The 14,439-nt window shown below is 44.0% G+C and overlaps 1 protein-coding gene across 13 annotated transcripts in view; it reads right to left on the bottom strand.

The window, feature by feature from the left end:
- Positions 1-2,718: 2,718 nt before the first annotated feature.
- cacna1g (calcium channel, voltage-dependent, T type, alpha 1G subunit) overlaps positions 2,719-14,439 on the bottom strand; it is a 152,602-nt gene continuing 140,881 nt past the window's right edge. For 6 of the 13 annotated variants that reach the window (XM_027019414.2, XM_027019416.2, XM_027019415.2 and 3 more), the window contains 4 exons: positions 13,562-13,705; positions 11,000-11,198; positions 10,633-10,802; positions 2,719-8,144 (listed from right to left, as the gene is read on the bottom strand). In XM_027019414.2, coding sequence (XP_026875215.2) covers positions 7,281-8,144; positions 10,633-10,802; positions 11,000-11,198; positions 13,562-13,705 — 1,377 coding nt within the window. In that variant the 3' untranslated portion in view covers positions 2,719-7,280. The other 7 variants (XM_027019419.2, XM_035533196.1, XR_004776808.1 and 4 more) reach the window with 6 other exon arrangements.

Genomic DNA, 14,439 nt, shown 5'->3' with positions numbered 1-14,439 from the left:
AGAGTTCAAAGAAACCACCATAAGAATACACATGCAAACACAACGAACCAACCACATACAATAAATTAAAGACCAGCAAAAACACAGACAACAAGACATGGTTTAAATACACAAACGTAACGAGGGACAGGTGTGGAAAATCAAACGAGGGGCGGAGAAAACGAAACTAAGGCATGGAACCAGGGAGTGCAGGAAAACAGAAGACAGGGAAACCATGACAACAGGGATGCCAGGAGGGTGGCCATTCGTGACAGCTATGCCTGTTGACATGCTAAGAGTGGCTCATGTTTCCAAGTCATGAGCAGCAAGTTAAAAAATAATTGTGACGCTGGCAGGGAGGGATTTACATGTAATTGTAACAAAGATGTTTCTTAAATCTCCATCCTGGAATAATATCAACAAAACCATCACTAACATGACATTTAAACTCCAGTAGTCTACCCCTGTTCTCTGCCTCCTGTCCTTTTTTACAAAGAAGATGCTGGTTGAGGCTGATGAGGTGGCTGAGCAGATGTAACCCTGAGCCAAAGGCTCCTGAATAAAGCATTCCATAACCTGTTCCGCCTCCTGGGAGAGTGGCTAGATCCTGCACCTAGGGGGGACAGCTCCCTCCTTCAGATTAATAGTGCAGCCATAGGTGCAGTAGGGAGGGAGCTGAGTGCCTTTGGAGGGGCTAAAGGTCCTGATATGGTGCAGGGATAGGGATGATATTATGGGCCTCTAAGTTCTCTACAGAGTTGGACAGGAGGGGTACAGCTTTTGTTCAAAACAACATTGATGCAAGGAAGGATCCCACTACATGATGTGTTTATGTGACCAGGATATGTGAGGGCTGTGTGCCTCTCTGGAGTCAACTGGAGCTGATATGAGGGAAGAGCATCCTTTGTGTGACACACTGACTGGCACATTGAACAGCAAGGTGGAAGATGTGCTCACCTTCTCTCATCTTTCAATCCTGCATATAACTCTGGCTCCACATATCTGCAAGGGGCTGCTGCCTCTCATATAGGGGATACAGACAGCCTTGGGGAGGACATAGGTGTTCGCGAGATGCACAATAACATTCAGGGAAGTTGCATACTGTTTGCAGGCCAGGTTTGCCTGCAGCTCCTCTTGTAGACGCTCCATGAGGGTGTCCACGAGTGCTGGTTTGTTCCACCAGATAGAAGCAGCCAGTGTCTGGAACTCCATAGAATACTCCACCACTGAACGGGAGCCATGCCTCAGATGCAACAGGGCTGGACCACAAATCCTACCCTGATGTGAATGATGACATACTGCCTTGGATGAAGTTGTGGGTAGTTGACATCAGCGAAGAGGAGCAGGACACCAGAGCAGTCCTCCAGGCCTTGGCCCTCCCCATGAATCAAGACACTTTAGTGTGGTCAGACAGGCGGAGCTGGTACGCAAAACCACAACACAACCCTCCAGATCCTCACCATATACTTCAGGGGTGGCAATATGACACAACACACAGCAAAGTAATGGGTTTAAATAGGGAAGAAAACAAAGGAGGCAAAACAAGGCACAGGTGCTTGTGCTCAATAATCAAATGATTGGGACCAGGGCAGGTACAGTGTGTGTATGTTTGACTGCTGGTATGTCCATTGGGTGGGGTAGTTGTCACACTGTAACAATATATTTTTTTAAATTACTCTTTAACAAAACTACTAGCTTATGTTTCCTTCCAATTCCTTCCAATGTTTTTTTTTTTCTGTGCAAGGTAAATGACAGCATTATGATTTCCATTTTCATGATTAAATAAGCATGTTGATGTCAATTTGACTTAAGCCATCTATTAAACCTAGACATAATATACATATGATTCAACTATATGTCCAACTTACTTAGCAGGAAAACAATCTTAAATATGTTCTGATAAAACATTATTGAAGAACAGTGTAATGGATTGGGCTTTGAATATATGGGGACTATAATAAAATGATAGAACATTAAACCATTAAAAAATATTTGCAATGATGTTCTGTATTCTCAACCATGGTCAAAGTGTTGGAATTACATAGCTGGTGTACATTTTAAAAAAATAAAGACTTTTTGCCAAACCTGTGCATGAACTTGTCCAGCATCAATTAGGGTCACCTTTTCCAAAGGCTCAGGAAACTTTGGGGGAATCATTAGTTATGCCGATTATTTAGCAATGTGAAGCATTATGACCTAAGGGAGTTAGAACATATTGAAGCTATTTAAATATGAAATGTCAGAATTTGACTTGTGCTGCTGAGCCATCTTTGGGTGTTCATTGAATTCCCAAGCTGTCACATGTAGCACTGAGAACAAACTAAAACCACGTAAATCTTATGCGGAAAATACCTGTGTCCTCCATATCCTACTCAAAGCTAAACCTGCATGTTCACTTGAAGCAAAACTTCAGAGTGAACATTATTACAAGACGTATAAGTAAAGGAAATACGGTTTGTACAGTTAAAGATTAAATATAAAGTTCCAGTTATTTTTGTCCAGGAAGATTCCAGGGTGTAACTGGAATGTGGTATGTAGAGGTTTTAAAAGATGTAGTAAAGCACTTCGATTGCACAACTGATGAAGGCCCTCTGTCTGAAAAGTTCAGGAAACCTTGTGCACTACACTGAATTTTTTATTACCTTTATATGTATGTGTGCATTAGCTTATTAATTTATTTATAAGTACACACATTCACTGACAGCTTTATTTGGAACATCATATCATGCCCTCATTTACTCTCAGAAATGTCTCAGTTTTTCCACAAGGAAACGTTCTCATTTTGACATGACTGCATCACAGAATAATTACAGATTTGTCATCTGCATGGTCATGCAATGAATCCCCTGCTGATATTCACACATACACAGATTCATACATAGAAAAAAGAATATAAGGATTCATAAATACAAACATTATGCTTGTGTAAATAATATTGTACAGAATGCAGAAAATGGCAGATAAGTAAGATACAGACTTACAAACAGTTGTTCAAGATAGCATTAAGACAGAAAAACACGAGTGCAGACATTCAGTACTTAGAGTTCATAGAAGCAAATATTCTGTGTTTCGTTAGTTTTCATCCTCATAAGACTGAAGGACATTTCCTGAAAGGAGCTGGAATATGTGATGTCCAGCATGTGATGGGTCAGCAATTATTTTCTCTGCCCTAGTTCTGCTGGTAAACAGGTCATGAAGAACAGACAAGATCATCCTTCATAGAAACTTGAGGGACTCCACAGCTGTCACGGTGTTGTCCTGGATGGTGAGGTGAGGAGCTCCTCTTAAAGTCAACTATGATCTCCACTGTTTTGGGTGTAGTCATCTCCTATTTGTTTTGATGGCTCCACAGGACCATGTGAACAATGCACTGCCAATGTGACTCATCATTTTGGATGACACTGATGTCTGTAGTGACCTGAAGGGAAAAATGCCCTTGATGCAAAGGTTTCCAGTTTTTCTATGTAAAAGGGTGACTTCACAGGAGTTATGTCAGTGGTTTAGAAAGGGTGGACGTTTTTTCTAGCCATAATATTCCCCACTTCCTCTTGCCACTCATAGTTCTCCGTGGTTCCTACAAAGTGTCTCAGGCTGCCAGTGGGGTGCATAAGGATGTTGTCTCAGAGGAGATAAAGCAGAAAAGGAGGAAAGCAAGGTTTTGGTAGAAAGGACTAAAGAAGAGTGCAGTAGGGCTTTTAATATGCAGAAGCTAGGGAAAAAGTAGGGATGGAGTAGATGTTGCAATAAGGGAGAGGGGTGTATGTAGGAGATCTTGATAGGCAGGGAAATGTGAGAGAGTAAAGGAATGAAAGTTTTGAGCTGGATATTGGAAAGCTGTTACTGTGAAATTTGCAGTAGGCCTTGTGAAGATCAGGATCCATATTCTTCTTACTTCGTGTGTCAGAGGAGAGGTTGAAGGTCAAGTAAAAAGATAACACTGGGATAAGATATAAGGATTCCAATTTTTTCACTCTGTCTCCAATCTCCTCATGTATGCTGAAGGAAGGCTGATGTCAAAATCAAATTTATTGATATAGCACTTTTCACAACATGCACTGTTACAAAGCTGCTTTACAAATGTCTGGGACCAGATCCATACTGTAAGCCAGTGGCGGCAGTAGAAAGTGAAAAATACCCTGGGCAGAAATAAGGAAGAAACATGCGGAGGCCCAAGGCTCAAGAGGTCCATGTTTATTCCATCATATACAGACCATGTTGCCTGTTCAGTATAGGTTTCAGCTTTTACAGAAGGTCCAGGGTATGTGAGATGTATCTGCATTCATTGGATGGTAGCTGATGTTTTCTAAGAGAGTGAGATTGGTCCCAACACAGTTCCCACCACAGTTACAGCATGTAAGTCAAATGTATACTGTTAAGATGGGACCAAGCAAGGGGTGTGTGGCATCACTTCTGTGAGAGAAGCAGACCTGTGCTGCTTCCTCTGCTATTCCTCCATAGAGAGTGTGAAAAGGCATAGGCAGAAGATAGTGTTGAATTCCCAGTAGTGATCCAAGTATCAATGTGAGGTAGAAAGTGGAGGATGTACAAAGACTCTAGAGCTGAAATGGTCAGCTTTCTGTATGCCAGAATGGCAGTTCCAGAGCCCCGTATTACCATTGAGTGAGGCTATATAGACAGTAAAGTGTAGGTGAAATTTCTGAGGTTTCTGCCTTAGCGATAGAATTCACATCTTCACAGCCTATGAGGGGTGAGTGCTGAGTTTGGAGGGAGGCACATGTTTGAAAGGAAAGAGGCAGTTGGTGAAAGTAATTGAATAGTCAGAAAATTTGGTACTTATGCTGTGAGATGGTCCAAGTCCAAACAGTGGAGACAGAGGGATATGGCAGGTGGGTAGGATAAGTCATTTGAGAAAGCCTACAGAATCATGTTGAGGTCCTTCAGTCCACAAAGACCGTCACATCTGTATTGGCTACACTCTTAATTTATCAATGTCAGTCCTGCACCTACAAGTTTTACCTGAAGGCTAACCAAGCTAGTAGTACACTAAAACACATAGTCTACTTTACCAATAGACTCCAGAATGAACGCTGAAGAGAATGCACAAGCACAGCTTCTATAAGCTATAGTTTTAATTTATCAGTGTTAGTTCTGCCCCTGCAATTCACACTTCTGGTTAACCCATAGCTACCACCTGGACTGACCAATTAGTGATTATCAACTAAAAAAAGACTGAAACCTACAGAGTCAAACAAGCATTAAAAAAGATCCTATCTTACCAAGCAGGGAATGAATATGTGTCACATATGGTCAGTACCATCACAGTAAAAAAAGAAGATATGGTCTGATGTGAAATCAGATTAATAAAACATCTTGCCAATGCAAGGCAGTACATGACTAAATGGGAGATGCCAATGGAGAAAAGAGATGAAAAAATATTAGACATGAAAGGCAATGTTGAATTATCAGGATGTTTCCTTGGACAGCAGATGTCAATATCGTCATGATTTGTCATAACTTAATTTGAAATAGGCCAATTTGTTACTATAAAGGGTTCAGCAGCTTAACCATGTGCAATGCCATAGCATGGCAGACCTTAGCAGACCAGAGCCCAGTTTCACAAAAGCATCACAGTATTAAGATCATCTTAAATGAAAGCTATGAGATGATTAGTGGTAATCTTTGTATTGCTATGTGATGATCAGTGCTGATCGTTCTGTTGCTTTCCATTTGGAAACTGGCCCAGGTGAATGGCTACTGTTGAGTAATGTTAATGTTAGAGTTAAGAATCAAATACAGCATAATGGGATAATCACAACATGATTAGAAACCAAGTAGAATTTGAATACTTTTTAAAAATTATTCATAATAACTTGGGATGTCCTCCCAAGTCTCTTCCCTGCATATGAGATTGTCATTCTCATTCTCTTTGGTGGCATCCTCTTCTGTGAATGTTTCCAAATATTTTCCCGGTACCCCTTCTCTTTATCAGTCCTCACCCTCACCCTTGTTTTTATTGATTTATTGATTGATTGATTTATTGATTTATTTTCAGCAGCACAATGTATCTTCTGACATTCACCCATGTCACCAGCTGCTGCATTCCCTTCACTGGTTTCCTATAAACCAATTTCTTACAAAAGCAGATAAATTGACACTAATCATGCAATTATTAAAATCTCAGTATTTATGGAATATTTTATACTGTCTAGCTATTGTGGTAGCAGGTGGACCCATCACCAAAATCGATCGACACTGTGAGTCACCCTGTTAGTGAGCAGCAATCTAAGGTGCTGGACACAGGACAAATGAACGTCAGCACCATTGTTTTGGACAGCAGTAGCTTCACAGGTTACTGTGCAGATACTAATATATATTTTCACTGTGCAATGTATAATTAGCTATTAAAATTATTACAGAATTGAAAACATGAATAACATGGCATTTTTAAAATCCTTATAGCCAGTGAAACCAGTGGCTGCTCATTGCATTTTGAAGCCTCGCAGGCACTGAATAGGCACGTAGTAAATACACTGCTGTGGGCAATAAAAGACAACATGAGACTGATTATGTTATTTACTATGACCGCTTGCTTGTGTTTAAAAATCAAGGAGCAGTTTAATGAGTTTTTATATATATATATATATATATATATATTATTATATTATTATTATTATTATTACTACAAATACATGGATCTCGGCACTTTGAAAAAATGTTTTCTTTCCTTTTATCCCTAAAGCTAAAAATATCCTATGGTGAAAAAATAAAGCAAAACAACAAACAATTTAAACATTGAAAAGTCACAAAAAGACACAAATAAAAATATAATGAAATTAAAAAAAATCTACATCCTGTACAAACACTATGGCCCAATAATTTAAGAAAATAGTGTCTCTAAAACGTTCGTATTGCTTTGTATCTTCGCCACTGCTCTCAGGAGGAGACGTTCCGCCATACAGTGCTTTTAGGTCACCAAAACAGCCAGAAGGAGGTGGCCTGTTTTGGCCCCAGTACCAGCTTCTAACAGGAGGTTATGGGACTGCCAGCAAACATCTGCCAGCATCGTGGAAGAGAGAGTTTTGTTGTTAGCTTTGTGTGTCCTCAGGACAGTGTAGCTTTGTTTTCATTTTTGGCAGTACAGAACAAAGACAAGGGATGGTCACTATTCCTCATGATCATGGAGTATTCACTGTTGTTGCAGTTAGCATTATTACTCTCTATGGTATTATTACTATGACTATCACTGTTGTAGATACACAGAGTGCCTCTTGTGTTCATTCATGTGCATCTTTATGGGTGCTTGTCATTTTATATGCACTTGTGTGTGTGTGCAAGGGTTTTCAGTGCTCAGAGCTCGACTTCTCAAAGGAAACGCTTGGCAGAGTCAATAGCTTGGGGTGGGGTGTGCCATCTTGAGGCAGGCCGTCCCCTGCTCCGCCCAGATCAAAGGAGTCCTTGGAGTCACTGGAGGGGGCTCGCCTCCTCAGGCAGGTGTCCCTGCAGGGGAGAGGGGGCGGTGGGTGGACGTTCCCCAGGATTTCCAGCCCCTCTGGGGGGTCCACCGAGATGCATGGGGGGCTCATCTTCTTCTTGCGGGTATGAGGAGAGGGCTGCGAGGACTGCTGCAGGCTGTCGGCACGCGAGACGAACCCGGAGGAGATGGAGCTGCGCTGCGGGCTGCTCGCCACCGACGAGCACACCTCGATGGAGTGACGCCGTGGGTCATCGAGCCAGGAGGCAGGCCGGAGCAGCAGTGGCGGTCGTGTGCCCTGAGTGTCTGCACTGTAGTACTTCTTCAGCTGCCGCAGGCACGGGCTCTGCCCCTCAGCTGGCCCACCTGGCCTCCCGCGCCCCATGCCACTGCCTCCTCCGAGCCCGGCCCTGATGATGCGAGACACCTCCTGGTCCACCGAGTCCCGCTCCCGCCTGCCGGCGGGCGGGGACGGAGGTGGTGGGGACTGGCGGTGCCTGGGGGGGACGACGTTGTACTGGTCATGGGGGTTGTGCTGCGTGCGCACGCTGGAGCGCGGCGATTTCGGCGAGGCTCCAGGGGTGGCGGGGAGCAGGAGGAGCGAGCGCTGAGGCTGCAGCGGTGTGGCCGGGGTGCGGGCGGGAGGGGTGGAGAGGTGGTAGGGCCCTGCAGACCACTCACTCGGCCCTCCCTCCACATAAAGAGCCTCCTGAGAGTCAGCGCTGACTGCAACCTGAGAAGAGCAGGGATGGGAGGAGGCAGGAGGAGGGGAGTGAAAGGGAAGGAGGACAGTTTTTAAGACATGAGCCGGTGAGAGGGAGACTGGTTACCATGAGATGGGAGGGTGGGTTTAAGTGGTTGGGGCATGGCGTGCTGCAGGGTTAGAGTAGAGTTTACCATTAGTGAAGAACGCTCAACAGGCTCTCTGCCTTAACGAGTAGGCTAAAAGTTACAAAAATACAAAGAGTGCCCTGAAGGCACCCTGCGGGGGTTCTGGTGCTTTTGCAAAGAGGTAGCCAACATACAGAGTCTAAGACTAACTTCTTAGCTCTGAGTATATGAGGAAGCATTAGCTCAAATCCCACACAAAAGTGTAAAGTCAACTTTGACCACACAGTAAAATAAATAACTGATAAAGTTTCTTCACTGGCAAGCCTAACTATGAAAAATTTGGCAGAATTAATTAAACACATTGCAATATTCCATTTGTATTTAATGTTATCTTCTGAGAAAGATTCATCTTATCATCAGTAAAAAAAACATCCTTTCTGTGCTTCTGTGGAAAAGTAGGTCCTGAATTGACCCATGCAATTTGCACATCAAATGAGTGTACTAAATGGCAAAGACTGCAAAATCAATATCTATCAGTCTCTCTCTCTCTCTCTCTCTCTCTCTCTCTCTCTCTCTCTCTCTCTCTCTCTCTCTCTCTCTCTCTCTCTCTCTCTCTCTCTCTCTCTCTCTCTCTCTCTCTCTCTCTCTCTCTCTCTCTCTCTCTCTCTCTATTCCCATGGTCCTGAGGAATCTTACATTTGGGACACAACCAGAGAGAAAAGAATCTTACATACAGCTGCTGCTGTCAGTCAAGTCACAAAGATGTGACAAAAATTTGATAATGTCAATTGCACTTCCTGTGAATAGCAGTCCAGCACTGCTGATGTTTTCTGTGTAGGGCAGAGGAACATTTACCCTAAGCAAAAACTGGAGGCACTGTTTGGCATACTGCACTCTGAGCCTCAGGGCTATACCGTAAGAAACAAAATGACCTGGGGCTCCTTTCAGGGCTGTGTGCCACTAGTAACTCTACTGAAATAAGTCATTGGAAGTGTGGCATAAGCCCAGAAGGAGAAACGTGGTGGAGGGTGGTGTCTGGTGGTGAGGGTACTAGAAGAAGGGCTAAAGATCAAGAGGACCATGCCAAATTTGGATGCCAGTGCTACATGCCAAAACTGAAAGAACTGGCAAATGATTATTATGCACTTGACCTTCATGTTTGCAGCAACAGGACAGTATAATGAAGACAGCACTGCCATCTAGTGGTGTAAAATAGAATTGATCTGACAGGAGTTTCTACTGTATACTGTCAAAATGTGAAAACAAAAAACATAGGCACTTACTCAGTATTTAGCATATTTGTTAAATACTGTTCATAACAAAAAGAACATGTTTATTGAGCAAAGAAGACTTCTAAAATAAAGAAGTGCCTTTTGACTGCTCACTATCCAGAAATATAGTGCCCCAAAGAGCATAAAAACCAGCTTGATATTCCATAAAACATAAACTTATTTATTTATTATTTTACTCTGCATGCAAATGAACAATGGTCCACAGTGTTTGGAGTCTTTACTCAAGAAACAGTAACTCATAACAACATAACTTTCCTTACTTAAAATAATTTTTAAGCAAAACGTGCACTCAGACATTTATCAGTGCTAATAATTAGTAACTAGTGTTTTTAAAATATGAACAATTACTTCCATAGTTGATGTTGCTGCCAAAAGCTCAACACTGCATCGAACAGTTTGTTACTGGTTGAACGGGAGGTGTGCTTTAATAAAATGCTGTCCCTCTGTCCTCTGCTCAATAGCACAGGAATCCTACCTGATCTTTAACCTTCTAGGTTTGTCCCTTAGTAGCCCAGGTGAAATGCAGTAGAGGCAAGGACTATGGGTGATTGATGGAGGAGGTGGAGGGTTCAGGGGTAGAGTGGTCGAATGGGAAAGGTGCCGGAGGCTACCACTCCAGCTCTCTCAGCAACAGGAGTATCTGTGTCTCAGGAGCAGGCGGGGGTCCGGCTCGTACTGTACCATGCTGAGCTGATCGGGATTAGTCGGGTTAGTGGGTACACAGGCCACAAGAAGAAGAAGAAGAAGAAGAAGAAGAAGAAAAACAGAAGAAAGAAGAGAGAGGGAGAGAATGCAGGAAGAATTAAGAGTGGAAAAGTAGTTAGCTTGGAGGACAGGTGAACAGTGCAAGGGTTTCATACCAATCACTTCTGCAAATACACAAGATAAAATGCTGGACAGAAGACAAAGAGACTACGAGGCATTTTGAGGAAGAACACGGAAGACACAGTAGCAGTTGCACACCTATAAAGTACAGCTCCAGAGTACCAACACAGTGAGATGCTGGTCCGGTGGAGCACACAGGTCCTTAATGAGAGCCAGAGTTGGTGATTCTACTGAAAGGGACTGCGGCACGAAGCATGGGGGTGCGGAGCTCACCTGTCGACGCAGGGTGCGGGAAAGGGCGTGTCGCCGGTGAGGGGGAGGGATGCGGGGGATGTTCTCAGAGTCTGATAAGCTGTGGGGGCTGATGGGCCGGAAAAGTTCTGTGGGCACGGTCAGGTGCTGGGGGGAATCTTCTGGTTGGGACTGTACAGAACCTCTGGAGCCTGGGAGAAGGCACACGGAAGCAACGCTGCGGCTATATTCCGACACACAGTAGGTTCAGTATAAACACTATTTTTAATATTATTATGGATTATCGCAACGGTTAGCTGTCAATTTGCAACATGGCTCAGGTTTGGCAGTACTGGGCAGGTGTGCTGATGTGGCCCCTGTTGCTCAGCAGTCTAATAAGGTGTTGTACCTGACTGGTCCTGCAGTGCCAAAGATGGAAAGGCAGGGGGCACTGTGGAGGCAGTGCTGGGCTTCAGCGGTTGGAACATGTAACTGTCGTTGGGCAGCGAGTGTGTGCGCCCCACTGAAGTCTTTTTCACACACAGCAGGTGCTCCTCTAGAGGCTGGCGGGCTTGCACAGGCTCTAGGTGTTCCGGCGGATCTGCAGTCTGAGAGAGGCAGAGACAGCATGGTAAGCAGAGATGTGAGAAGGGGCTCAGAGTGGGGAAATGAGAACCAGGGCGCCTCCCTTACAAACAACACATACAATTCCTACAGGACAGGTTAGCACACAATGGAGGGCAGACATCGTTGCACACTGGCCACAGGGAGGAGACTGACCCTTACATGCGATCTGTAACACTCCACGACTAGCTTCTGTAGGGATATTAACATGCAGCTTTGAAATGGCCAATGGCTTCTTGCACAGATGTGAAGTCTGTCGGGGTCATGGCTACTGCCAGGCTCCTCCCTTCAAAAGCCACGCCCATAGCCTCCACTACTACTAGCAGACAAGAGAAGCGAACGGCACACCACACCCCCACCCACTAAAACGAGCAGGAGACATGGTGCAGTGGTGCAAACATCACACCGGTACCAAAGAAATTACAGTGATAAAATCATGGGACCGGACCACAGAGATGCACATTTATACTGTATGCAGACAGATAGAGAGATGATAAAGACCGGCCATCTGGAGTGCATGGACACATGTAGGGAGGGAAAAAGCCATGGTAGAGGTTGGGGAGGGGAGGGGAGCAGAGGCGTCCAGAGATGGGCTCCACACGCGTGGGAGAGGATGGGAACATGGGTGTGGGACCCAGACAAGAGAGGAGCGACGCTAGTCTACTGGACTGGACACAGACCGGGCTCGTAGAACATGACCAGAGAGAAAGGAGGGAACTGGGCAGACGCTTAGGAACCCCTCTGAGCTTCCAGCCACTATTGCTTTTTAGATCTGCGCAAAAGCTATTTTAGCATGGCCTGCTTTACTGAGCACAATTTATGTATGGATCTTCTTCACATTTTAAGGAATTTATTCCATATATATTATATATTAATCATGCTCTCAGTAGTGAATAACAGGGGTAGCAATGATGATTATTCAATGTTTGCAATCAATGGCGTGTAAAAGATTTCAAAAATCATACTGTGATGATAGCGTAGCGTTAGGGACCTTTATTTAATGTGCAAAGCATTTATGGATTTGTTTTGGACTACAGATCCACTACATGGTAAAAGAGGAGGGGCCACAGACCATGCATCTTAGAGGAGGCAGACTCATCTGGAAGCTGCAGAAGGGACGGCTAAGAGGCCGCAAAGGAGGAGGAACGGTGCTCTACTGTTTAGTACATTGCACTCCAGACTGGTTAGTAAGGGGGGAATAAAATCATCGGGGACGGAGTCGTCCGTCAGAGCTAAGGACCAGGATTTCTCCGACGCCAGAGACAGAGCCTCCATCTCCGCTAGGGGGATCTAAACAGGAAGAGACGAGGCCAGGGTGAGAACAGCGACCATCCGGCCTTATGCACTTAGAGACACATATCCTTACACGTTTGCACAGGAACATCTCGTGCCAAAAAAAGAAGCCCTTTTTGGATCCGTTTTTGGTGGCTCAGCGGTAGTTATTTTGCACATGCGGTTTACAGCACTTGTCCAGACAAGGCCAGGAGGGTGCTTAAAATGCGCAGACTTATCTGCTCTAATGAATACAGTGTCAGATTGTCTATTCGTAGGGTCACAGAATTTATCTTTTTTTTTTAAAGAAAGAAAGAAAAAGTAAACAATGTTTGAAAAAAAGAAGCAGTGTAGAATCTGTTTGATTTTAGCCTGGGGTGCTGATGTTTGCATGTCTTTGCATGTTTGCATGTCACAAGTTTGATGCCGGATGTGCTGTGTGATGCAGATACACAGCGCCCTGTCCTTAACTGGCATAGACTGTGTACGGGAATCAGTGTAAGCTGTTATTAAAATAAAATATAGACAAAACAAGGCCATATCAAGACGTTAAAGCACATCCAATTACATTTAAAAGCATTGATGAGCACACCATTTTTCAACACTAATGAAATTTTCTGCAATATTCCCTGAAATAGCAAAATAGATTTCTTTCCTTAATTCAACCACTCTCTATATTTCACTGATCCTCACATTATAACATTTACATTCAGCCTACAAAGATTCTGCTAAGCAATTTCCAGTAATGCTTTTATTTTTACAAACTTCGGATCTTGGCAGAAGTATCCAAATGTATTATTCAATCGAGTTCAGGGATTTGAGGAAGTTGGTATCTTACGGCAGTTGGATTCTACTGGACCACATCCAAACACTCTCATGAAACGGCCTGACAGTGGGCTACCTCTGGCCATACAGAGGCAAAGCAGATGCCGAGAGTCACTCGGCTTATGCCAAATCGGCAACACTTAGCCAACACATAAGCTGTAAGAAATAAAGTGATCCACTGAGAAAAGCAGTGAGGGCAGAGTGGCAGAGATGGTGTGGGGTAGCGGGGTGCTCAGGGGTAGCCATTGACCTGTTTCTCAGTGCAGTGTCTGCTGGGGAGGAGGGGCAGTGCGTAGTAGTGGCAGATGGAGCCAGAAAGGTTGTCCATTAGGCTGAGCTCTCCTTCCAGCGAACCCTGGATCACCAGGGATACCGAGTCAAACATGGGCCTCCGCTACAGACCCAGCCAGAGCCAGAGACAGACAGAGAGAGAGAGAGAGAGAGAGAGAGAGAGAGAGGGAGCAGACAGAGACACAGGAGAGATTGCACATAAGCAGCAGAGCACAGAGAAAATAAGGAGAGGAAAAGCAGGGAAGGAGAGTAGTTCATAGACACCAATTCAGGAAGCCAAGCAGAGGTTAGACGTACATGTAAAGAGAATGAAGACAGTAATATAAAGCAATAAAGAACTATTTACATCTAAACTCAAACAAATATGAGCAAGTTAAATTGATATTACAGCAATTTCCTACTTCTAATGCATTGATTAATTCAGACATTACAAACGGATTGCCCCCCCCCCCCTTCAAAACACGGCCCCAACACCTGTTCCTAGGCATTCATTTATTTCTGTACTAGCACAGGTCTCCACTTGGGGGCGCACTAACTCTACTGAGACTCAGTCCACTACGGCAAGCAAAACAAAAGAAACCACAGCATGAGTGAACTCTGCTTGTTTAACAGGAGATAAGGGAGGGAAAACATCTCAGGAATGATATGAAGGGCACCATTAATTAAAAAAAAAAATGGTATTCTAGAAATAGCCAGGCACAATAAAAAAAAAAAGAAAAAAAACCCCAAGCTGATGTATTAGTGTTTTCTCATGGCTGACTGACCTATACGTCATTTGCTTCTAACAGGGGAAAGCAGCAGGGCCATGTCTACATGAATGAAACGAGCTAAGACGAA

Source organism: Electrophorus electricus, chromosome 14 (assembly GCF_013358815.1).
Source record: "Electrophorus electricus isolate fEleEle1 chromosome 14, fEleEle1.pri, whole genome shotgun sequence".
In the NCBI taxonomy this organism is placed as follows: Eukaryota; Metazoa; Chordata; class Actinopteri; order Gymnotiformes; family Gymnotidae; genus Electrophorus; species Electrophorus electricus.
The sequence above is the reverse complement of the archived record's forward strand: the minus strand, read 5'-3'. Positions and strand labels throughout refer to the sequence as shown.